We start from the raw sequence: 26,358 nt of genomic DNA on the forward strand, positions 1-26,358 counted from the left end.
CCCAAAAACTCCCAAATGTTCCTCTCCCACACGTCCCGAATCTCCCCAAGCCGCCATTTTGAAACCCCAGAACACCCAAACTCAACCCAAACACCCCCAAAAATCGCCCAAAAAATCCCAGAAAAATTTCCCAATTTTCCCCCCTCAAAATTCTCGATTTTTCCACCAATTCTCTGGAGTTTGGGCTCCTGCCCAGCCTGGCCACCACCGAGAACCGCTGGATCCGGGCCCAAAACCTCCCCAAATCCCCTCAAAAAAAAAACCCCAAAAATCCCTCAGAAAATCCCCCAAAATCCCCAAAAAATCTCCCCAAATCCCCAAAAAATCCTAATAATTTAATCAAAAATCCCCAATAATTAAAAAAAATTCCCTAAAAATTCCCTCAAAATTCCCAAATGTTCCTCTCCCACACGTCCCGAATCTCCCCGAGCCGCCATTTTGAGACCACAGAATGCCACAAAACCAGCCCGAAACCGCCCAAAATCGCCCCCAAAAAAAGAAAAACTCCCCAAAATTCCCATTTTTCCTACCAAATCTGTGGAATTCGGGGTCCTGCCCAGCTTGGCCACCACCGAGAGCCGCTGGATCCGGGCCCAGACGTTGGGGCCGGGCCCGGAGGGGCCAGGGGGGCCCAGCAGGGGGTGCAGGAACCCCCGGAACTGCAGCACCACGGCCGCGTCCCCCGGGGGGGTCAGAGTGATCGTCGCACTCCGGATCAGAGACACCTGAAGGGAGCAGAAAGTTCCGGAACAGTCTCAAAAATTCCAGAATTTTGGGGATTTTTTGCAAGTTTTGTGGGATTTTGAGGGGTTTTGAGGCATTTTTTTTGGAATTTTTAGAGGATTTTTTGGGGGAATTTTTTGTGGATTTTTTAGGGATTGTCTGTGAATTTTTGGGAGATTTTTGGGGATTTTTTTGGGGGGAATTTTGGGCTGATTTCTATTGGTTTGGGGGTGCAGGAACCCCCGGAACTGCAGCACCACGGCCGCGTCCCCCGGGGGGGTCAGAGTGATCGTCGCACTCCGGATCAGAGACACCTGAAGGGAGCAGAAAGTTCCAGAATTTTGGGGATTTTTTGCAAGTTCTGTGGGTTTTTGAGGGGTTTTGAGGTGATTTGGGGGATTTGTTTGGGGTTTTGGGGAGTTTTTAAAGGGATTTTTGAGGAGGATTTTTTGAGGATTGTTTGAGGAATTGTTGGGATTTTTTTTGGAATTTTTAGGGGATTTTTTGGGGGAATTTTTTGTGGATTTTTGTGGGACTTTTTGGGACTTTTTTGAGATTTTGGGGGATTTTTTTTAAAGGATTTTTGAGGGGTATTTTGGGGACATCTGGGGGGATTTTTTTGGGGGTGATTTTGTGTATTTTTGGGGCTCACCTTGTCAGGCTGGGACTCAATTTTGGGTCATTTTTTGTGTATTTTGGACCATTTTAACTGGACTTTTTTCCCCATTTTCACCAAAATTTTGGGGATATTTTGGGGATATATTTTGTTGATTTTTTAGAAAGGAATTTTGTTGATTTTTTGGGTTGATTTGTGGGATTTTTTGGGCCGTTTTCTGTCCATTTAAAGGGATTTTTGGGCCATTTTTGCTCCTTTTTTTTGCTATTTTACCCAGAATTTTGGGGATTTTTTTGGGGGATTGATTTTGGGTATTTTTGGGGCTCACCTTATCGGGCTGGGACTCAATTTTGGGTCACTTTTTGTGTATTTTGGACCATTTTAACTGGACTTTTTTTCCCCATTTTCACCAAAATTTTGGGGATATTTTGGGGATATATTTTGTTGATTTTTTAGAAGGGAATTTTCTTGATTTTTTGAGGTGATTTGTGTGATTTTTGGGCCTTTTTCTGTCCTTTTAAAGGGATTTTTGGGCCATTTTTGCTCCGTTTTTTTGGTATTTTACCCAGAATTTTGGGGATTTTTTTGGGGGGGTGATTTTGGGGATTTTTGGGGCTCACCTTGTCAGGCTGGGACTCATTTTTGGGGTGCTGGAAGGTCAGAAGGTGCAGCCCAGGTGGGACCCCGTGGCTCCGGCACTGCCCAAGCTCGGTCAGGAAATCGGCCCTGGGGCCCCACCAGCCGTGGGTGCCTGAGATCTGCCCCACCCGGCAGCGGGAGCGCTCTGGGGAGGCCAAAATCGGCTTCAGCGCCCCCAAAAACCCCAAAATCCACCCCAAAAACCCCCAAATCCACCCCAAAAACCCCAAAATCCACCCCAAAAACCCCCAAGTCCACCCCAAAACCACCAAAAATCCCAAAATCCACCCCCAAAAACCCCCAGATCCACCCCAAAAACCCCAAAATCCATTCCAAAAACACCAAAAACCCCAAAATCCAACCCCAAAAACTCCAAAATCCACCCCAAAAACCCCAAAATCCATTGCCAAAAACCCCCAAAATCCACCCAAAAAACCCCAAATCCACCCCAAAAACCCCCAAAATCCACCCTAAAAACACCAAAACCCACCCCAAAATCTACCCCCAAAAACCCAAAACTCCACCACAAAAACCCCAAAATCCATTCCAAAAACCCCAAAATCCAGCCCAAAAACCACATTTTCCCCCCATTTTCCGCCTTTTTTATCCCCTTTTTCCTCCATCAAACCCCATTTTTCCCCCCAAATTTCCATTTTCCCCCATTTTTCCCCAAAATCCCGGTTTTCCCCCCCCCTTTTTTCCCCAAAATCCCGGTTTTTTCCCCCATTTCTCCCAAAATCCCGCTTTTTTCCCCCCATTTTTCCCCAAAATCCCGTTTTCTTCTCCCCATTTTTCCCCAAAATCCCGCTTTTTCCCCCATTTCCCCACCCGCCAGCATCACACAGATGTCGCTCTATCCCCATTTCCCCATTTTCCCCCCATTTTTTCCCAAAATTCCCATTTTTTCCCCCATTTTTCGCACCTTCCAGCGGCACGCAGGTGTCGTTCTGCACGCACCAGCCGAAGCGCGGGGGGGCGTGGCCAACGTCGGGGGCGTGGCCAGCGTCAGAGGCGTGGCCAGCGTCGGATGCGTGCCCAGCGTCGGGGGCGTGGCCAGCGTCGGATGCGTGCCCAGCGTCGGGGGCGGAGCCTCGCGGTGGGCGGGGCGAGGCGGGCGCGGAGGCCCCGCCCCCCCCGAAGGCCAAGCAGGACTCGCAGTCCCCGAGGAGGCGCGAGAGGCCCGGGCAGGGCCCGGGCGGGCACTGAGGGGAAAATTGGGGAATTTTACAGCAAAAATCACCAAAAATCACCCCAAAATTCACCTCAAAACTCATCTGAAATTCCAGCACCACTGCCCCAAAATTTTATGGTGTTTTCTCCTGAAATTCACTTGAAATTCCCTCAGAATTCCATCGGAATCCGCCCGGGATTCCATCGGAATCCACCGAAAATCTACCCAGAAATTCCCCACCAAAAATCCACCAAAATTCTCTTAAAATTACGTCAAAATTCCATCAAAATCCATGCAAAGTTCCGCCTGAAATTCCCTTAAAATTACCTCAAAATTCCATCAAAATCCATGCAAAGTTTCTCCAGAAATTCCCTTAAAATTACCTCAAAATTCCATCTAAATCCACGCAAAATCCATGCAAAATTCCTCCAGAAATTCCCCCAAAATTCCATTGAAACTCTCCCAGAAATTCCCTCAAAAATTCCATCCAAATCCGCCCAAAATCCCCCCAAAAATTCCATCGAAATCCCCTCAAAATTCAATTGAAATTCCTTTGACATTCCACCAAAATTCTATCAAAATTCCCCCAGAAATTCCCTCAAAAATTCCATTGAAATTCCACTAAAATTCCCTCAAAAATTCCATCAAAATCCCACCAAAATTTCATCGAAATCCCCCCAAAATTCCTTTGAAATTTCACCCAAAATCCCCCCAAAATTCCACCAAAATTTCATCCAAAATTCCCCCAAAATTCCACAAAAATCCCCCAAAACTCCATCAAAATTCCATCCAAAATTCCCCCAAAAATTTCACCGAAATCCTCCCAAAATTCCTTTGAAATTTCCTTAAAAATTCCATTGAAATCCCCTCAAAATTCCCCCAAAATTCCACCAAAATCCCCCAAAAATTCCATCAAAATTCCCCCAAAATTTCATCCAAAATTCCCCCAGAAATTCCCTCAGAAATTCCATCCAAATTCCTTTGAAATTCCCTCAAAAATTCCATTGAAATCCCCTCAAAATTCCTTTGAAATTCCCCCAAAATTCCACCAAAATCCCCCCAGAAATTCCCTCAAAATTCCATTGAAATTCCACTAAAATTCCCCCCAAAATTCCATTGAAAATCCTTTGAAATTCCACCAAAATTCCCCAAAAAATTCCATCCAAATCTGCCCAAAATCTCCCCAAAATTCCATCCAAATCCCCCCGAAATTCCTTTGAAATTCCATCAAAATTCTCCCAGAAATTCCCTCAAAAATTCCATTGAAATCCCCTCAAAATTCCCCCAAAATTCCTTTGAAATTCCCTCAAAAATTCCATTGAAATTCCACTAAAATTCCACCAAAATTTCATCCAAAATTCCCCCAGAAATTCCATCCAAAATCCCCCCAAAATTCCACCAAAATTTCCACCAAAATTCCCTCAAAAATTCCATCAAAATCCCCCAAAATTCCACCAAAATTTCCATCAAAATTCCATCAAAATCCCCCAAAATTCCTTTGAAATTCCATCAAAATTCTCCCAGAAATTCCCTCAAAAATTCCATTGAAATCCCCCCAAAATTCTACCAAAATTCCCCCAAAATTCCTTTGAAATTCCCTCAAAAATTCCACCAAAATTCCCTCAAAAATCCCACCAAAATTTCATCCAAAATTCCACCCAAATTCCTCCGAAATTCCATCAAAATCCCCCCAAAATTCCTTTGAAATTCCCTCAAAAATCCCATTGAAATCCCCTCAAAATTCCATCAAAATTCCCATTGAAATTCCACCAAAATTAAATCCAAATCCACCCAAAATTCCATCGAAATTCAATCTAATTCCACCAAAATCCCCCCAAAAATTCCATCAAAATCTGCCCAAAATTCCCCAAAATTCCATCGAAATTCCCCCAAAATTCCACCAAAATCCCCCCAAAATTCCATCAAAATTCCACCCAAATCCACCCAAAATCCCCCAAAAATTCTCCCCAATTTTCCCCCATTTTTTCCCCCAAATTTTTCCCAAATTTTTCCCAAATTTTCCCGAATTTCCCCCAATTTGGGCCTCACCCGCTCCGGGGGCGTCCCCGGGGTTCCACAGCTCGGATCCGACTCCTCCTGAAAAATCCCAAAAAAATTTGGGAATTTTTGGGTGGAATTTTGGGGTTTTATTCAGGGATTTTGGGGTTTTTAAAGGGAATTTTGGAGGGGGAAAATTTTGGGGATTTTTGAGGATTTTTTTGGGGAATATTTGGAATTTTTTTGGAAAATTTTGGAGTTTTTGGGGAAAGATTTGGGGATTTTTTTGGGATGAAAATCAGAAATTTTTGGAGGAATATTTTGGGTTTTTTTGGGAATTTTTTGGGGTTAAATTTGGGGGGGTTTAGGGAGGAATTTTGGTGGTTTTAGGGTAAAATTTTCATTTTTTTAACTGAAATTTTGCCTTTTTTGAGGGGAAATTTTGGGATTTTTACAAGGAAATTCTGGCAATTTCCAGGCCCATATTTGGGGATTTTTGGGCTGAATTTGGGAGATTTTGGGGAAGGATTTTGGGGAAGAATTTTGGTACTTTTAGGGTAAAATTTTCAATTTTTGGGGTAGAATTTGGGGATTTTTACAAGGAAATTTGGGGATTTTTGGACTGAATTTGGGGAAGGAATTCTGATACTTTTAGAGTTAAATTTTCAATTTTTGGGGGCATAATTTGGGGACTTTTACAATGAAATTTTGGGGATTTTTACCAGGAAATTCGGGATTTTTACCAGGAAATTTTGGGGATTTTTACCAGGAAATTCTGGCCATTTCCAGGACTATAATTTAGGATTTTTTTGGGCTGAATTTGGGAGATTTTGGGCAGGAATTTTGGTACTTTTAGGTTCAATTTTCAATTTGGGGGCAGAATTTGGGGATTTTTCCCAGGAAATTCGGGGATTTTTACCAGGAAATTCTGGCCATTTCCAGGACCATTTTTGGGGATTTTTGGGCTGAATTTGGGGAAGAATTTTGTTACTTTTAGGGCTTAATTCTCTTTTTTTTTTGGGTATAATTTGGGGATTTTTACCAGGAAATTTTGGGGATTTTTGGGCTGAATTTGGGCAGGAATTTTGGTACTTTTAGAGTTAAATTTTCATTTTTTGGGGCAGAATTTGGGGCTTTTTTCAAGGAAATTTCAGGGATTTTTCCAATGAAATTTGGGGATTTTTACAATGAAATTTTGGGGATTTTTACCAGGAAATTTGGGGATTTTTCCCAGGAAATTCTGGCCATTTCCAGGCCCATTTTTGGGGGATTTTTGGCTGAATTTTGGGAGATTTTGGGCAGGAATTTTGACATTTTTAAGTTTAAAATTTTCAGGTTTTTTAGCTACAAATTTGGGATTTTTACCAGGAAATTCTGGCCATTTCCAGGCCCATATTTGGGCTGAATTTGGGAGATTTTGGGAAGGATTTTGGGCAGGAATTTTGGTACTTTTAGGGTTGAATTTTCAATTTTTGGGGGTAAAATTTGGGATTTTTACAAGGAAATTTTCAGGATTTTTGGACTGAATTTGGGCAGGAATTTTGGTACTTTTAGAGTTAAATTTTCATTTTTTGGGGGCATAATTTGGGGATTTTTACCAGGAAATTTTGGGGATTTTTCCAATGAAATTTGGGGATTTTTCCCAGGAAATTTGGGGATTTTTCCCAGGAAATTCTGGCCATTTCCAGGCCCATTTTTGGGGGATTTTTGGGCTGAATTTGGGAGATTTTGGAGAAGGATTTTGGGGAAGAATTTTGGTATTTTTGGGGGTAGAATTTGGGGATTTTTGCAAGGAAATTTTGGGGATTTTTACCAGGAAATTCTGGCCATTTCCAGGCCCATTTTTGGGGATTTTTGGGCTAAATTTGGGAAAGAATTTTCATTTTTTGGGTATAATTTGGTGATTTTTACAAGGAAATTTGGAGATTTTTACAAGGAAATTTTGCTGATTTTTACCAGGAAATTTCAGGGATTTTTACAAGGAAATTTTGGGGATTTTTACCAGGAAATTCTGGTCACTTCCAGGCCCATATTTGGGGGATTTTTGGGCTGAATTTGGGGAAAAATTTTGTTACTTTTAGGGCATAATTCTCATTGTTTTGGGGTATAATTTGGGGATTTTTCCAATGAAATTTTGCAGATTTTTCCCAGGAAATTTGGGGATTTTTCCCAGGAAATTCTGGCCATTTCCAGGCCCATTTTTGGGGGATTTTTGGGTTGAATTGGGGCGGTTTTGGGCAGGAATTTTGACATTTTTAGGGTAAAATTTTGAGGTTTTTTAGCTACAAATTTGGGATTTTTACCAGGAAATTCTGGCCATTTCCAGGCCCATATTTGGGCTGAATTTGGGAGATTTTGGGGAAGGATTTTGGGGAAGAATTTTGGTACTTTTAGGGTTGAATTTTCAGTTTTTGGGCGTAGAATTTGGGGATTTTTACCAGGAAATTTTGGGGATTTTTACCAGGAAATTCTGGCCATTTCCAGGCCCATTTTTGGGGATTTTTAGGCTGAATTTGGAAAGAATTTTCATTTTTTGGGGGCAGAATTTGGGGATTTTTTCAATGAAATTTTGGTGATTTTTACAAGGAAATTTCAGGGATTTTTACAATGAAATTTGGGGATTTTTACCAGGAAATTTGGGGATTTTTACCAGGAAATTCTGGCCATTTCCAGGAAATTTTTGGGGGATTTTTGGGCTGAATTTGGGAGATTTTGGGAAGGATTTTGGGGAAGAATTTTGGTACTTTTAGGGTTGAATTTTCAGTTTTTGGGCGTAGAATTTGGGGATTTTTACAATGAAATTTGGGGATTTTTACAATGAAATTTTGGGGATTTTTGGGCTGAATTTGGGCAGGAATTTTGGTACTTTTAGAGTTAAATTTTCAATTTTTGGGGCATAATTTGGCGATTTTTACAATGAAATTTTACGGATTTTTCCAATGAAATTTGGGGATTTTTACCAGGAAATTTTGGGGATTTTTCCCAGGAAATTCTGGCCATTTCCAGGACCATTTTTGGGGATTTTTGGGCTGAATTTGGGGAAGAATTTTGGTACTTTTAGGGCTTAATTCTCATTTTTTTGGGTATAATTTGGGGATTTTTCCAATGAAATTTTGCAGATTTTTACAATTAAATTTGGGGATTTTTACCAGGAAATTTCAGGGATTTTTACCAGAAATTTCGGGGATTTTTACCAGGAAATTTTGGGGATTTTTCCCAGGAAATTCTGGCCATTTCCAGGCCCATATTTGGGGGATTTTTACCAGGAAATTTGGGGATTTTTGGACTGAATTTGGGAAGAATTTTGTTACTTTTAGGACTTAATTCTCATTTTTTTTGGGGTATAATTTGGGGATTTTTACAATGAAATTTTGGGGATTTTTCCAAGGAAATTTTGGGATTTTTCCCAGGAAATTCTGGCCATTTCCAGGCCCATATCTGGGGATTTTTGGGTTGAATTGGGGCGGTTTTGGGCAGGAATTTTGACATTTTTAGGGTAAAATTTTGAGGTTTTTTAGCTACAAATTTGGGATTTTTACCAGGAAATTCTGGCCATTTCCAGGCCCATATTTGGGCTGAATTTGGGAGATTTTGGGGAAGGATTTTGGGGAAGAATTTTGGTACTTTTAGGGTTGAATTTTCAGTTTTTGGGCGTAGAATTTGGGGATTTTTACAATGAAATTTGGGATTTTTACAAGGAAATTTTGGGGATTTTTGGGCTGAATTTGGGCAGGAATTTTGGTACTTTTAGAGTTAAATTTTCATTTTTTGGGGCAGAATTTGGGGCTTTTTTCAAGGAAATTTCAGGGATTTTTACCAGGAAATTTGGGGATTTTTCCCAGGAAATTTTGGGGATTTTTCCCAGGAAATTCTGGCCATTTCCAGGCCATTTCTGGGGGATTTTTGGGTTGAATTGGGGCGGTTTTGGGCTCACTCACGCTCTGCTGGAGGATGTAGGAAGGAACTTTGTAGGCTCTGAGGTCGCCCCGAGGGGTCCCCGAGAATCCCCCGGCCACCAACAGCACCCGCCCGGCCAGGACCCCCGAAACGTGGGAGTAACGCCCCCCCCCGGGGGCTCCAGGCTCTGAAATTGGGGATTTTGGGTCAGTTTGGGGGGAAAAGAATCTTAAAAATAAAAAAAATTAAAAAAAAAAAAAAAATTCCCCAAAAAGCCCCAAAATCGCCACCCAAAAACCCCAAAATCGCCACCCAAAACCTCAAAAATTCACCCAAAATTGGCCCCAAAACTGCCCCAAAATCGTCACCCAAAAACCCCAAAATCGTCACCCAAAACTTCAAAATTCACCCAAAATTGGCCCCAAAACTGCCCCAAAATTCCCCTCCAAAAAATCAAATTTTGCCCCAAAATCCCCATTTTTTAACCAATTTTTGCTCAAAATCCCAACACCAAAATCGCCCCCAAAAACCCCAAAATTGTCACCCAAAACCTCAAAAATTGCCCCAAAATTGCCCCAAAATCCAACCCAAGACCCCAAAAATCCCAACCCTAAAACTGCCCCAAAAAGCCCCAAAATCCCCTCCAAAAAATCGAATTTTGCCCAAAATCCCCATTTTTTAACCAATTTTTGCTCAAAATCCCCCAAAATTGCCCCAAAATCCAACCCAAGACCCCAAAAATCCCAACCCTAAAATTGCCCCAAAAAGCCCCAAAATCCCCTCCAAAAAATCAAATTTTGCACCAAAATCCCCATTTTTTCCCCCATTTTTAAACCAATTTTTGCTCAAAATCCCAACACCAAAATCGTCCCCAAAAACCCCAAAATCGCCACCCAAAACCTCAAAAATTCACCCAAAAATTGCCCCAAAACTGCCCCAAAATCTCCCCCAAAAAGCCACAAAATCCCCCCTAAAAAGCCCCAAAATCGCCACCCAAAAGCCCAAAATCGCCACCCAAAACCTCAAAATTCACCCAAAATTGGCCCCAAAACTGCCCCAAAATCTCCCCCAAAAAGCCCCAAAATGGCCCCCAAAAAGCCCCAGAATCGTCACCCCAAAAACCCCAAAATCGCCACCCAAAACCTCAAAAATTCACCCCAAAATTGGCCCAAAATGGCCCCCAAAAAGCCCCAAAATCCCCCCCAAAAACCCCAAAATCGTCACCCAAAAACCCCAAAAACCTCAAAATCGCCACCCAAAACCTCAAAAATTCACCCAAAATTCCCAATGGCCCCAAACTGCCCCAGAATCTCCCCCAAAAAGCCCCAAAATCCCCCCCCAAAAACCCCAAAATCGCCACCCAAAAACCCCAAAATCGCCACCCAAAACTTCAAAAATTACCCCAAAATTGGCCCCAAAATTCCGCCCCCAAAAAGCCACAAAATCCCCCCCAAAAAGCCCCAAAATCCCCTCCAAAAAATCGAATTTTGCCCCAAAATCCCCATTTTTTCCCCCATTTTTTAACCAATTTTTGCTCAAAATCCCAACCCCAAAATTGCCCCAAAAAGCCCCAAATTCCCCCATTCCCGGCCAGGACCCCCGAAACGTGGGAGTAACGCCCCCCCCCGGGGCCCCAGGCTCTGAAATTGGGGATTTTGGGTCAGTTTGGGGGGAAAAGAATGTTAAAAATAAAAAAAAAAATAAAAGAAATAAAAAGCCCCAAAAAAGCCCAAAATCGCCACCCAAAACCTCAAAAATTCACCCAAAATTGGCCCCAAAACTGCCCCAAAATCTCCCCCAAAAACCCCAAAATCGTCACCCAAAACCTCAAAAATCCCCCAAAATTGCCCCATAATCCAACCCAGGAGCCCAAAATCCCAACCCCAAAATTGCCCCAAAAAGCCCCAAAATCCCCTCCAAAAAATCAAATTTTGCCCCAAAATCCCCATTTTTTAACCAATTTTTGCTCAAAATCCCAACACCAAAATCGTCCCCAAAAACCCCAAAATCGCCACCCAAAACCTCAAAAATTGCCCCAAAATTGCCCCAAAATCCCAACCCCAAAAAGCCCCAAAATCCCCTCCAAAAACTCAAAATTTGCACCAAAATCCAACCCAAGACCCAAAAAATCCCAACCCCAAAATTGTCCCATAAAGCCCCAAAATCTCCTCCAAAAAATCAAATTTTGCCCCAAAATCCCAATTTTTCCCCCATTTTTTAACCAATTTTTGCTCAAAATCCCCCAAAATTGCCCCAAAATCCAACCCAAGACCCCAAAAATCCCAACCCTAAAACTGCCCAACAAAAGCCCCAAAATCCCCTCCAAAAAATCAAATTTTGCACCAAAATCCCCATTTCTTCCCCCATTTTTAAACCAATTTTTGCTCAAAATCCCAACCCCAAAATCGCCACCCAAAAACCCCAAAATTGTCACCCAAAACTTCAAAAATTCACCCAAAATTGGCCCCAAAATGGCCCCCAAAAAGCCCCAAAATCCCCCCAAGAAGCCCAAAATCGTCACCCAAAAACCCCAAAATCCCCCCCCAAAAAGCCCCAAAATCATCACCCAAAAACCCCAAAATCATCACCCAAAAACCCCAAAATCGCCACCCAAAACCTCAAAAATTCACCCAAAATTGGCCCCAAAACTGCCCCAAAATTGCCCCAAAATCCACTCCCAAAAAGCCCCAAATTCCCCTCCAAAAAATCAAATTTTGCCCCAAAATCCCCCCTTTTTCCCCTCCCATTTTCCCCCATTTTTTCCCAATTTCCCTCCAATTTTTTCGCATTTTCCACCCAAATTCCCCCCAAATTCCCCATTCCAATTTTCCCCCATTTTTCCCAATTTCCCCCATTTTTGCCCATTTCCACCCAAATTTCACCCATTTTTTACCCAATTTTTTCCCCCAATTTTCCCACTTTTCACCCAATTTTCCCCCCAATCTCCCCCATTTTTCTTGCCCCAATTTTTGCCCAATTCCACCCAATTTTCCCCCAATTTCCCCCATTTTTTCCCCAATTTCCCCCAATTTTTTCCCATTTTCACCCAATTTTCCCCCAATTTTCCCCCAATTTCCCCCCAATTCTCACCCCTTTCCCCCAATTTTCCCCCATTTTCCCTCCCCATTTTTCCCCATTTCCCCCAGTTTTTGCCCAATTTCCCCCCATTTTGCCATTTTCCACCCCCTTTTTCCCCCATTTTTCCCCCAATTTTCCCCCAATTTTCCCCCCTATCTTCCCCATTTTCCCCCCAATTTTTTCCTGATTTCCCCCCATTTTTGCCCATTTTCCACCCAAATTTCCCCCAATTTTTATCCAATTCTCCCCCATTTTTCTTGCCCCAATTTTTTCCCAATTTTCCCCAATTTTTCCCCATTTTCCACCCAAATTTCACCCAATTTTCCCCCAATTTCCCCCATTTCCCACCCAAATTTCCCCCAATTTTTTCCCATTTTCCCCCCAATTTTCCACCAAATTCCCCCCAATTTTTGCCCAATTTCCCCCATTTTCCCCAATTTTTTCCCATTTTTCACCCAATTTTCCCCAATTTCCCCCAATTTTTTCCCATTTTTCCCCCAATTTTTTCCCATTTTTCACCCAATTTTCCCCCCCATTTTTGCCCATTTTCCACCCAAATTTCACCCAATTCTCACCCAACTTTCCCCCAATTTTGGCCCATTTTCCACCCAATTTTCCCCCAATTTCCCCCCAATTTTTCCCATTTTCCCCCAATTTTCTCCCCAATCTCCCCCATTTTTCTTGCCCCAATTTTTTCCATTTTCCCCCATTTTTGCCCAATTTTCCCCATTTTTCCCCCCAATTTTTGCCCATTTTTCCCCCATTTTCCCCCCAATTTTTCCCCAATTTCCCCCATTTTTCTTGCCCCAAATTTTTGCCCGTTTTCCCCCATTTTTTCCCCATTTCCCACCCAAATTCCCCCCAATTTTTTATCCAATTCTCCCCCAATTTCCCCCATTTCCCACCCAAATTTCACCCAATTTTCCCCCATTTTCCCCCCATTTTTCCCCCCATTTTTCCCCCAATCTCCCCCATTTTTCTTGCCCCAATTTTTGCCCGTTTCCCCCCATTTTTGCCCCATTTTCCACCCAAATTTCACCCAATTTTTTCCACCCAATTTTCCCCAATTTTTGCCATTTTTCACCCAATTTCCCCCCAATTTCCCCCCAATTTTTTCCCATTTTTCACCCATTTCCCCCCCCATTTTTTCCCGTTTTCCCCCTTTTTTCCCCCATTTTCCACCCAAATTTCGCCCAATTTTTACCCATTTTCCCCCCAATTTTCCCCCCAATCTCCCCCATTTTTCTTGCCCCAATTTTTTCCCAATTTCCCCCTTTTTTGCCCCATTTTCCACCCAAATTTCCCCCAATTTTCCCCCCAATTTTCCCCCCAATTTCCCCCATTTCCCACCCAAATTTCCCCCAATTTTTTCCCATTTTCCACCCATTTTTCCCCCAATTTTCCCCCCAATTCTCCCCCATTTTTCTCCCAATTTTTTCCCAATTTCCCCCCCATTTTTTCCCAATTTCCCCCCAAATTTCACCCAATTTTTCCCCAATTTCCCCCCAATTTTTTCCCATTTTTCACCCATTTTTGCCCATTTTCCACCCAAATTTCACCCAATTTTTACCCAATTTTTTTCCCCCAATTTTTGCCCAATTTTTGCCCATTTTCCCCCATTTTTGCCCCAATTTTCACCATTCTGGGTGTCCAGGGGGTGCCCTTGGCTCCAGCGGTGGCAGCGCAGGTGATAAAAGTGCAGCCCCTCCTCGTAGCACTTCTCCTCATGGTAGTGAGTGTGGACGTTTCCTCCTAAAATTTGGGCAATTTTGGGCCTTTTTCACCATTTTCCACATTTTTGGGGGGGTTGGGAGAGAAATCCCAAAAAAAACCCCGTGAAAATTGGGTGAAATTTGGGGAAAAAATGGAATTTTTGGGGAAAAAATTGAATTTTTTTGGTTTTTTTAATGCAAATTTTGGGGGTTTTTAATGCAAATTTTGGGGAATTTGGGGCCTTTTTCACCATTTTCCACATTTTTGGGGGGTTGGGAGAGAAATCCCAAAAAAAACCCTGTGAAAATCGGGCGAAATTTGGGGAAAAATGGAATTTTTGGGAAAAAATTTGAATTTTTTCGAGATTTTTAATTAAAATTTTGGGGTTTTTTTTCCCGATTTTTGGGGTTTATCCTAAATTTTGGGATTTTGGTGGATTAGGGAAAAAAATCCCAAAAAAAAAACCCCGTGAAAATCGGGTGAAATTTGGGCGAAAATTTGAATTTTTTGGGAAAAAAATTGAATTTTTTGGGGTTTTTTAATGCAAATTTTGGGGTTTTTTTTTCCCGGAAATTTGGGGAATTTTGGGCCTTTTTCACCATTTTCCACATTTTTGGGGGGGTTGGGAGAGAAATCCCAAAAAAAACCCCGTGAAAATCGGGCGAAATTTGGGGAAAAAATGGAATTTTTGGGGAAAAATTGAATTTTTGGGGGTTTTTTAATGCAAATTTTTGGGATTTTTTTCCCAGAATTTGGGGAATTTTGGGTTTTTATTCCAAATTTTGGGATTTTGGTGGATTAGGGAGAGAAATCCCAAAAAAAAACCCCGTGAAAATTGGGTGAAATTTGGGGCGAAAATTTGAATTTTTGCGACAAAAATCTGAATTTTTTCAGGTTTTTTAATGCAAATTTTAGGGGTTTTTTCCCAATTTTTGGGGTTTATCCCAAATTTTGGGATTTTGGGGGGATAAGGAGAGAAATCCCAAAAAAAACCCCGTGAAAATCGGGCGAAATTTGGGGAAAAAATGGAATTTTTGGGGAAAAATTTGAATTTTTTCGAGATTTTAATTAAAATTTTGGGGTTTTTTTTCCCAATTTTTGGGGTTTATTCCAATTTTTGGGATTTTGGTGGATTAGGGAAAAAATCCCAAAAAAAAACCCTGTGAAAATTGGATGAAATTTGGGTGAAAATTTGAATTTTTTGGGAAAAAAATTGAATTTTTTCAGGTTTTTTAATGCAAATTTTGGGGGTTTTTTCCCAGAAATTTGGGGAATTTGGGGCCTTTTTCACCATTTTCCACATTTTTGGGGGGGTTGGGAGAGAAATCCCAAAAAAAACCCCGTGAAAATCGGGTGAAATTTGGGCGAAAAATGGAATTTTTTGGGGAAAAATTTGAATTTTTTCGAGATTTTAATTAAAATTTTGGGGGTTTTTATCCCAAATTTTGGGGTTTATTCCAATTTTTGGGATTTTGGTGGATTAGGGAAAAAATCCCAAAAAAAAAACCCTGTGAAAATTGGATGAAATTTGGGCGAAAATTTGAATTTTTTGGGGAAAAAATTGAATTTTTTCGAGTTTTTTAATGCCAATTTTAGGGGTTTCTTTCCCCAGAATTTGGGGAATTTTGGGGTTTATTCCAAATTTTGGGATTTTGGTGGATTAGGGAGAGAAATCCCAAAAAAACCCCGTGAAAATTGGGCGAAATTTGGGGAAAAATTTGAATTTTTTGGGGTTTTTTACCCCAATTTTTATAGGATTTTTATGGGATTTTTTTTGGATTTTTCCCATTTTTTGCGAATTTTTTGGGGAATTTCGGGAATTTTGGGCTCTTTCATCTCCCAATTATGCTGACACCTTCAAAAATCCAAAAAATCACCCAAAATTTGGGATTTTAATGGGGTTTTCCCCATTTTAATGGGATTTTGATGGGGATTTTTGGATTTTTCCCATTTTTTTGGGAATTTTTTGGGGATTTTCGGGATTTTTGGGATTTTCGGGATCTTTCATCTCCCAGTGATGGTGCCACCCTCAGAAATCCCAAAAATTTGGGATTTTTTTGGATTTTGATGGGATTTTCACCATTTTAATGCGATTTTGATGGGGATTTTTGGATTTTTCCCATTTTTTTTGGGGATTTTTTTGGGAATTTTGGGAATTCTGGATCTGGGATCTTGTAATGATGGTGACACCTTCAAAAATCCAAAAAATCCCCAAAAATTTGGGATTTTGATGGGATTTTAATGGGATTTTCCCCATTTTAATGCGATTTTGACGGGGATTTTTGGATTTTTCTCATTTTTTCGGGAATTTTTTTGGGAATTTCAGGATTTTCGGGATCTGGGATCTCCCAATGATGGTGACACCATTAAAAATCCCCAAAATCCCCCAAAATTTGGGATTTCAATGGCGTTTTCCCCCATTTTAATGCGATTTCGACGGGGATTTTTGGATTTTTCCCGTTTTTTCGGGAATTTTGGTGGGAATTCCGGAATTTTGGGCTCTCACCGAACACCACCATGTAGTCCCCGATGAGGGAGGCCCCAAAGCCCCAAAATTTGGATTTTGATCGGATTTTATGGGATTTTAATGGGATTTTCCCCATTTTAATGCGATTTTGATGGGAATTTTTGGATTTTTCCCATTTTTTCGGGAATTTTTGTGGGAATTTTGGGAATTTTGACATCTTTGATCTCCTAATTATGGTGACACCTTCAAAAATCCCCAAAATTTGGATTTTTTCAAATTTTGGTGGCGTTTTCCCCATTTTAATGTGATTTTGACGGGGATTTTTGGATTTTTCCCGTTTTTTCGGAATTTTTGTGGAATTTTGGGAATTTTGGGATCTGGGATCTCCCAATGATGGTGACACCTTCAAAAACCCCCAAATTTAGGATTTTAATGGGACTTTTTCAGATTGTGGTGGCGTTTTCCCCATTTTAATGCGATTTTGATGGGAATTTTTGGATTTTTCCCATTTTTTCAGGAATTTTTGGGGATTTTTGGGATTTTTGGGAATTTCAGGATCTGGGATCTCCCAGTGATGGTGACACCTTAAAAAGACCCCAAAATTTTGGGATTTTTGATGGGATTTTTTTGGCGTTTTCCCCCATTTTAATGCGATTTTGATGGGATTTTTGGATTTTTCCCGTTTTTTTCGGGAATTTTTGTGGGAATTCTGGGAATTTCAGGATCTTTCATCTCCCAGTGATGGTGCCACTCTCAAAAATCCCCAAAATTTGGGATTTTAATGGGACTTTTTCGGATTTTTGTGACGTTTTCCCCATTTTAATGCGATTTTGACGGGGATTTTTGGATTTTTCCCGTTTTTTTGGGGATTTTTTTGGGAATTCCGGGAATTTTGGGCTCTCACCAAACACCACCATGTAGTCCCCGATGAGGGAGGCGCTGTGGAAGGCTCTTTCTCGGGGTCCCCATTGGGACCCCCCCCCAAATTCCCCCCGAGCCCTCAGGGAGCTCCAATGGCGCCGCTCCAGGTGGAAAAGGTCGGAGGAATTCACCCTGACACTGAACCTGTGGGGAAAAATGCACCAAAATCAGCAAATTCCTACCCAAAAAGGCTGGGAAAGGGGAAAAGTTGGAGTTTCTGGGAAAAAAAAATGGAAAAAAAACGGTGAAAAAATGAGAAAGATACGAAAAAAATGAGAAAAATGGGAATAAAATCCCATTAAAGGTGAGAAAAACCCTAAAATAAAACCTGAAAAAAATCCCACAGAAAGCTCAGAAAATAAAACCCCAAAATTCCTAAAAATGACCCCAAATTTGAGCCCAAAATAAACCCAAAAATGCCCAAAAATTTCCCCTAAAAAAGAGCCCGGAAAAGGTCCCTGGAGTTCACCCTGACACTGAACCTGTGGGGAAAAATGCACCAAAATCAGGAAATTCCTACCCAAAAAGGCTGGGAAAGGGGAAAAGTTGGAGTTTCTGGGAAAAAAAATGGAAAAAATTGGGAAAAAAATGAAGAAAAAATTAAAAAATTGGAGAAAAAATGAGAAAAAATGGGGAAAAAATGGGGAAAAATCCCATTAAAATGTGAGAAAAACCTAAAATAAAACCTAAAAAAATTCCCAAAGAAAGCTCACAAAATAAAACCCCAAAATTCCTGAAAATGACCCCAAATTGAGCCCAAATTGAGCCCAAAATAAACCCAAAAATTTCCCCTAAAAAAGAGCCAGGAAAGGTCCAGGAGTTCACCCTGACACTGAAGCTGTGGGAAAAATGCACCAAAATCAGCAAATTCCCACCCAAAAAGGCTGGGAAAGGGGAAAAGTTGGAGTTTCTGGGAAAAAAAATGGAAAAAAACGGTGAAGAAATGAGAAAAATACGAAAAAAAATGAGAAAAATGGGGAAAAATGCCATTAAAAAGAGCAGAAAAACCTAAAATAAAACCTAAAAAAAATCCCACAGAAAGCTCAGAAAATAAAACCCCAAAATTCCTGAAAATGACCCCAAATTTGAGCCCAAATTGAGCCAAAATAAACCCAAAAATCCCCCAAAATTTCCCCTAAAAAAGAGCCCAGAAAAGGTCCCAGGAGTTCACCCTGACACTGAAGCTGTGGGGAAAAATGCACCAAAATCAGCAAATTCCTACCCAAAAAGGCTGGGAAAGGGGAAAAGTTGGAGTTTCTGGGAAAAAAAATGGAAAAAATTGGGAAAAAATGGAGAAAATTGGGAAAAAATGAAAAAAATTGGGAAAAAATGGAGAAAAATGAAAAAAAAATGGGGGAAAAATGGGGAAAATCCCATTAAAAGGTGAGAAAAAACCCTAAAATAAAACCTTAAAAATCCCAAAGAAAGCTCACAAAATAAAACCCCAAAATTCCTAAAAATGACCCCAAATTGACCCCAAATTGAGCCCAAAATAAACCAAAATTCCCAAAAATTTCTCCTAAAAAGAGCCTGGAAAAGGTCAGAGGAATTCCCTCCTGACACTGAACCTGTGGGGAAAAATGCACCAAAATCAGCAAATTCCCACCCAAAAAGGCTGGGAAAGGGGAAAAGTTGGAGTTTCTGGCAAAAAAAAATGGAAAAAATTGGGAAAAAACGGAGGAAAATGAGAAAAAATGAGGAAAATATGGAAAAAAAATCCCATTAAAAGGTGAGAAAAACCCTAAAATAAAACCTAAAAAAATCCCACACAGAAAGCTCAGAAAATAAAACCCCAAAATTCCTGAAAATGACCCCAAAATTGAGCCCAAATTGAGCCCAAAATAAACCCAAAAATGCCAAAAAATTTCCCCTAAAAAAGAGCCCAGGAAAGGTCCCTGGAGTTCACCCTGACCCACTGAACACTGAACACCAGTGGGCACAAATGCCCACCCAAAATCAGCAAATTCCCACCCAAAAAGGCTGGGAAGGGGAAAGTGAGAGTTTCTGGAAAAAAAATGGAAAAAAACGGTGAAGAAATGAGAAAAATAGGAAAAAAATGAGAAAAATGGAGAAAAAATCCCACTAAATGTGAGAAAACCCTAAATAAACCTAAAAAAATCCCACAGAAAGCTCAGAAAATAAAACCCCAAAATTCCTGAAAATGACCCCAAAATTGTGCCCAAATTGACCCCAAATTCAGCCCAAATAAACCAAAAAATGCCCAAAATTTCTCCTAAAAAGAGCCTGGAAAAGGTCGGCGGAATTCACCCTGACACTGAAGCTGTGGGGAAAAATGCACCAAAATCAGGAAATTCCCACCCAAAAAGGCTGGGAAAGGGGAAAAGTTGGAGTTTCTGGGAAAAAAAAATGGAAAAAATTGGGAAAAATTGAGAAAATTGGGAAAAAAATGGAGGAAAAATGAAAAAAATGGGGAAAAAATGGGGAAAATCCCATTAAAATGTGAGGAAAACCTAAAATAAAACCTAAAAAAATCCCACAGAAAGCTCAGAAAATAAAACCCCAAAATTCCTAAAAATGACCCCAAATTGAGACCAAAATAAACCCAAAAATTCCCAAAATTTCCCCTAAAACCCCCCAAATTATCTCCCAGTCCAAACCAGTATAAACCAGTATAAACCAGTCTCCTCCCAGTCCCTTAAAATCCCCTAAAATCCCCCCTAAATCACCTAAAACTCCCCCAAAACTGCCCTAAACCTTCCCAAATCTCTCTCCCAGTACAAACCAGTGTCTCCCAGTCCCCTCCCAGTACAAACCAGTGGTCTCCCAGTCCCCTCCCAGTACAAACCAGTGTCTCCCAGTATCTCCAGTATAAACCAGTCCTCCCAGTACAAACCAGTCCATCCCAGTCCATCCCAATCCCCTTCTAGACCCCTAAAATCCCCCTAAAATCACCTAAAACTCCACTAAAATACCATAAAACGCCCCCAAAACTGCCCTAAACCTTCCCCAATCTTGCTCCCAGTCCCCTCCCAGTATAAACCAGTCCCTCCCAGTACAAACCAGTCCATCCCAGTCCATTCCAATCCCCTTCTAGACCCCTAAAATCCTCCCTAAATCACCTAAAACACCCCAAAACCTCCCCAAAACTCGGTCCCAGTCCCTCCCAGTATATCCCAGTCCCCTCCCAGTACAAACCAGTGTCTCCCAGTCAAAACCAGTGTCTCCCAGTACAAACCAGTACAAACCAGTTCAAACCAGTACCTGGCGGTGGAGGGGCGGTGCCCGCCGTAGACCAGGAGGCTGCGGGAGGGGGGGTGGAACACCAGGGAGTGCCCCCAAAATCCCATAAAACCCCCCCAAATCTCTCTCCCAGTCCCTCCCAGTGGTTCCCAGTCCCCTCCCAGTACAAACCAGTACAAACCAGTTCAAACCAGTACCTGGCGGTGGAGGGGCGGTGCCCGCCGTAGACCAGGAGGCTGCGGGAGGGGGGGTGGAACACCAGGAGTGCCCCCAAAATCCACTCAAACCCCCCCAAAACTTCATCAAAACTGCCCTAAACCTTCCCAATCTTGCTCCCAGTCCCTCACAGTATAAACCAGTATAAAACCAGTATAAACCAGTATAAACCAGTCCATCCCAGTCCATTCCAATCCCCTCACAGACCCTAAAATCTCCCTAAATCACCTAAAACCCCCCAAAACTGCCCTAAACCTTCCCCAAATCTCTCTCCCAGTACAAACCAGTACAAACCAGTATAAACCAGTATAAGCCAGTCCCTCCCAGTCCATCCCAATCCCCTTCTAGACCCTAAAATCCCCCCTAAATCACCTAAAACACCCCCAAAACCTCCCCAAAACTGCCCTAAACCTTCCCCAAATCTCTCTCCCAGTGGCTCCCAGTCTGTCCCAGTCCCCTCCCAGTCCCTCCCAGTCTGTCCCAGTCCCCTCCCAGTACAAACCAGTGTCTCCCAGTACAAACCAGTCCAAACCAGTACCTGGCGGTGGAGGGGCGGTGCCCGCCATAGACCAGGAGGCTGCGGGAGGGGGGGTGGAACACCAGGGAGTGCCCCCAAAATCCACTCAAACCCCCCCAAAACTGCCTAAACCTTCCCCAAACCTCTCTCCCAGTGTCTCCCAGTCCCCTCCCAGTACAAACCAGTACAAACCAGTCCAAACCAGTACCTGGCGGTGGAGGGGCGGTGCCCGCCGTAGACCAGGAGGCTGCGGGGAGGGGGGTGGAACACCAGGGAGTGCCCCTAAACCCCCCAAAAACCTCCCCAAAACTGCCCTAAAACCCCCCCAAACCTCTCTCCCAGTGTCTCCCAGTACATCCCAGTATAAACCAGTACAAACCAGTCCATTCCAGTCCATCCCAATCCCCTTCTAGACCCCTAAAATCCCCCCTAAATCACCTAAAACACCCCCAAAACCTCCCAAAACTGCCCTAAACCTTCCCCAAATCTCTCTCCCAGTGCATCCCAGTGGCTCCCAGTCCCCTCCCAGTACAAACCAGTGTCTCCCAGTCCCTCCCAGTGGCTCCCAGTCCCCTCCAGTACAAACCAGTACAAACCAGTCCAAACCAGTACCTGGCGGTGGAGGGGCGGTGCCCGCCGTAGACCAGGAGGCTGCGGGAGGGGGGGTGGAACACCAGGGAGTGCCCCCAAAAATCCCATAAAAACCCCCCCAAAACTGCCCTAAACCTTCCCCAAATCTCTCTCCGAGTACAAACCAGTATAAACCAGTATAAACCAGTATAAACCAGTCCCTCCCAATCCATCCCAATCCCCTTCCAGACCCTAAAATCCCCCCTAAATCACCTAAAACACCCCAAAACCTCCCCAAAACTGCCCTAAACCTTCCCCAAATCTCTCTCCCAGTGCATCCCAGTGGCACCCAGTCCCCTTCCCAGTACAAACCAGTGTCTCCCAGTACAAACCAGTGTCTCCCAGTACAAACCAGTTCATCCCAGTCTAACCCAGTACCTGGCGGTGGAGGGGCGGTGCCCGCCGTAGACCAGGAGGCTGCGGGAGGGGGGGTGGAACACCAGGGAGTGCCCCCAAAATCCCATAAAACCCCCCCAAAACTTCATCAACCCCCCCCAAACCTCTCTCCCAGTGTCTCCCAGTACAAACCAGTGTCTCCCAGTCCCCTCCCAGTACAAACCAGTTCAAACCAGTACCTGGCGGTGGAGGGGCGGTGCCCGCCGTAGACCAGGAGGCCGCGGGAGGGGGGGTGGAACACCAGGGAGTGCCCGGCAGCTCGGGGGGGTTTCCCCCCCCAGGCCCCCACGGGCTCCCAGGGACCCCCCCCGGGCAGGTGGAAACGGAAAAGGCCCGAGGAGAAAACGTCCCCGGGAGTGCGGCCTGGAAATGGGGAGAAAAGGGGGAAATTTGGGGGGGATAAACACAAAAAAAATTGGGATTTTTAGAGGTTGGGATTGAGGAATAATTGCCTAAAATTGGCCTGAAAATCGGCATCGAAATCGGCCCAAGATGCCCAAAAGTCTCAAAAATAAATTGGGATTTTTCCAGGCTTGAAATTACCACAGATCACCCCAAAAATCCACCCCAAAAATCCCCCAAACTCCTTCTTAAAATCCCCCAAATCCCCCTAAAATCCCCCCTAAAATCTCTCAAAATCCCCCTAAAGACCCCAAAATCACCCCCAAACCCCTTAAACCCACCCCAAACACCCCAAAATGTCCCAAAATCCCCGGAATTTGCCTCAAAATCTCACCCCCGAACACGCAGAGCCACTCGTGGTCCAAGATGGCGGCGGCGGGGCTGGCCAGGCCGGGGGGGCTCCAACCCACCCCAAAATCCCTTAAATCCCCCCAAAACCCCCCAAATCCCCCCCCAAACCCCCCGAATTTCCCACAAAATCGCCCCCAAAACGCCCCAAAATCCCCGATTTTTCCCTAAATTCTCACCCCCGAACACGTAGAGCCACTCGCTGTCCACGATGGTGGCGGCGTGGCCGGCCAGGCCGGGGGGCTCCAAACCCACCCCAAAATCACCCCCAAAAACCCAAAATCCACCCCAAAATCACCCCTAAAATCCCCAAAATCCCCCCAAACCCCCGAATTTCCCACAAAATCATCCCTAAATCCCACAAAATCGCCCCCAAACACTCCCAAAATCCCGGAATTTGCCCAAACTCTCACCCCCGAACACGCAGGGCCACTCGTGGTCCAAGATGGCGGCGGCGGGGCCGGCCAGGCCGGGGGGGCTCCAAACCCCCATAAACTCCCCCAAAACCCCCTTAAAACCCCCCAAAATCCCCCAAATCCCCCCAAACCCCCCGAATTTCCCACAAAAACCTCCCTAAATCCCACAAAATCCCCCCAAAACCCCGGAATTTGCCCCCAAATTCTCACCCCCGAACACCCAGAGCCACTCGTGGTCCAAGATGGCGGCAGCAGGGCCGGCCAGGCCGGGGGGCTCCAAACCCACCCAAAATCACCCCTAAAAACCCCAAAATTCCCCAAATCCCCTCCAAACCCCCCGAATTTCCCACAAAATCCTCCCTAAATTCTACAAAATCCCGATTTTTCCCTAAATTTTCACCCCCGAACACACAGCCACTCGTGGTCCAAGATGGCGGAGGCGGGGCCGGCCAGGCCGGGGGGGCTCCAAACCCACCCAAAATCACCCCAAAACCCTCTTAAAACCCCCCAAAATCCCCCAACCCCCCCCAAACCCCCCGAATTTCCCACAAAATCCCCCCCAAAACGCCCAAAATCCCCGATTTTTCCCCAAACTCACCCCCGAACACGTGGTCCAAGATGGCGGCGGCGGGGCCGGCCAGGCCGGGGGGCCTCCAAACCCACCCCAAAATCACCCCCAAAAACCCCAAAATCCACCCCAAAACCCCCAAATCCCCCAAATCACCCCAAAACCCCCGAATTTCCCCAAAAATCCTCCCTAAATCCCACAAAATCCCCCCAAAATGCCCCAAATCCCCAAACTCTCACCCCCGAACACGCAGAGCCACTCGTGGTCCAAGATGGCGGCGGCGGGGCCGGCCAGGCCGGGGGGCTCCAAACCCACCCCAAAATCACCCCTAAAAACCCCAAAATCCACCCCAAAACTCCCCAAAATCCCCCAAATCCCCCCAACCCCCCGAATTTCCCACAAAATTCTCCCCAAAATGCCCCAAAATCCCCGGAATTTTCCCCAAACTCTCACCCCCGAACACGTGGTCCAAGATGGCGGCGGCGGGGGCCGGCCAGGCCGGGGGGGGGGGTCCAAACCCACCCCAAAATCACCCCCAAAACCCAAAATCCACCCTCAAACCCCCTAAATCCCCAAATCCCCCCAAACTCCCCGAATTTCCCACAAAATCGCCCCCAAAACGCCCCAAAATCCCCGATTTTTCCCCAAACTCTCACCCCCGAACACGTGGTCCAAGATGGCGGCGGCAGGGGCCGGCCAGGCCGGGGGGGGGCTCCAAACCCCCATAAATCCCCCCAAACTCACCCCAAAATCCCTTAAAACCCCCCAAAATCCCCCAAATCCCCCACAAACCCCCCGAATTTCCCACAAAATCCCCCCCAAAAATCCTCAAAATCCCGGAATTTGCCTCAAACTCTCACCCCCGAACACGCAGAGCCACTCGTGGTCCAAGATGAGCGGCGGCGGGGCCGGCCAGGCCGGGGGCGCTCCAAACCCACCCCAAAATCACCCCCAAAAACCCCAAAATCCACCCCAAAACCCCCTAAAATCCCCCAAATCCCCCCCAACCCCCCGAATTTCCCACAAAATCGCCCCCAAAACCTCCCAAAATCCCCGATTTTTCCCCAAACTCTCACCCCCGAACACGCAGAGCCACTCGTGGTCCAAGATGGCGGCGGCGGGGCCGGCCAGGCCGCGGGGGCTCCAAACCCACCCCAAAATCCCTAAATCCCCCCAAAACCCCCCAAATCCCCCCAAACCCCCCGAATTTCCCACAGAATCGCCCCAAAACGCCCCAAAATCCCCGATTTTTCCCTAAATTCTCACCCACGAACACGCAGAGCCACTCGCTGTCCACGATGGTGGCGGCGGGGCCGGCCAGGCCGGGGGGACTCCAAACCCACCCCAAAATCACCCCCAAACTCACCCAAAATCCACCCCAAAACTCCCCAAATCCCCCCCAAACCCCCCGAATTTCCCACAAAATCGCCCCCAAAACCCCCCAAAAATCCCCGATTTTTCCCCAAACTCACCCCCAAACACATAGAGCCACTCATGGTCCACGATGGTGGCGGCGTGGCCGGCCAGGCCGGGGGGGCTCCAAACCCACCCCAAAATCACCCCCAAAAACCCCAAAATCCACCCCAAAATCACCCCTAAAATCCCCAAATCCCCCCCAAACCCCCCGAATTTCCCACAAAATTGCCCCCAAAACGCCCCAAAATCCCCGGAATTTCCCCAAACTCTCAGCCCCGAACACTCAGAGCCACTCGTGGTCCAAGATGGCGGCGGCGGGGCCGGCCAGGCCGGGGGGGCTCCAAACCCCCATAAACCCCCCCAAACTCACCCCAAAATCCCTTAAAACCCCCCAAAATCCACCAAATCCCCCCCAAACCCCCTGAATTTCCCACAAAATCCTCCCTAAGTTCCACAAAATCCCCGATTTTTCCCCAAATTCTCACCCCCGAACATGTAGAGCCACTCGTAGTCCAAGATGGCGGCGGCGGGGCCAGCCAGGCCGGGGGGACTCCAAACCCACCCCAAAATCACCCCTAAAAACCCAAAATTCCCCAAATCCCCTCCAAACCCCCCGAATTTCCCACAAAATCCTCCCTAAATTCTACAAAATCCCCGATTTTTCCCCAAATTCTCACCCCCGAACACGCAGAGCCACTCGTGGTCCAAGATGGCGGCGGCGGGGCCGGCCAGGCCGGGGGGGCTCCAAACCCCATAAACCCCCCAAACTCACCCAAAATCCCTTAAAACCCCCTAAAACCCCCCAAAGACCCAAATTTCCCACAAAATCGCCCCCAAAACCCCCAAAATCCCCGATTTTTCCCCAAACTCACCCCCAAACACATAGAGCCACTCGCTGTCCACGATGGTGGCGGCGTGGCCGGCCAGGCCGGGGGGGCCCCGGGGGTCGTTTTTGGGGGGCTGCAGCAGCCGCCAGCCCCCCCCGGGCCGGGCATCGAAGGCCCAGAGGTCGTTGGTCAGGGCCC

General features: G+C 44.8%; 1 protein-coding gene across 1 annotated transcript; it reads right to left on the reverse strand.

Annotated features, from left to right (window-relative positions):
* Positions 1-530: 530 nt before the first annotated feature.
* On the reverse strand, positions 531-26,348 carry LOC143693078 (multiple epidermal growth factor-like domains protein 8; the record flags this gene model as incomplete). Its single annotated transcript, XM_077173138.1, has 10 exons — positions 26,206-26,348; positions 22,363-22,546; positions 17,207-17,367; positions 13,761-13,874; positions 9,086-9,231; positions 5,199-5,246; positions 2,901-3,180; positions 1,960-2,123; positions 934-1,037; positions 531-708 (listed from the first exon to the last, which is right to left on the reverse strand). Coding segments are annotated over exons 3-10 (1,047 nt in total), but the record flags the coding sequence as incomplete, so codon positions are not given.
* Between the last annotated feature and the right edge of the window lie 10 nt (positions 26,349-26,358).

This window comes from Agelaius phoeniceus, unplaced genomic scaffold (genome assembly GCF_051311805.1).
Source record: "Agelaius phoeniceus isolate bAgePho1 unplaced genomic scaffold, bAgePho1.hap1 Scaffold_261, whole genome shotgun sequence".
Lineage (NCBI taxonomy): Eukaryota > Metazoa > Chordata > Aves > Passeriformes > Icteridae > Agelaius > Agelaius phoeniceus.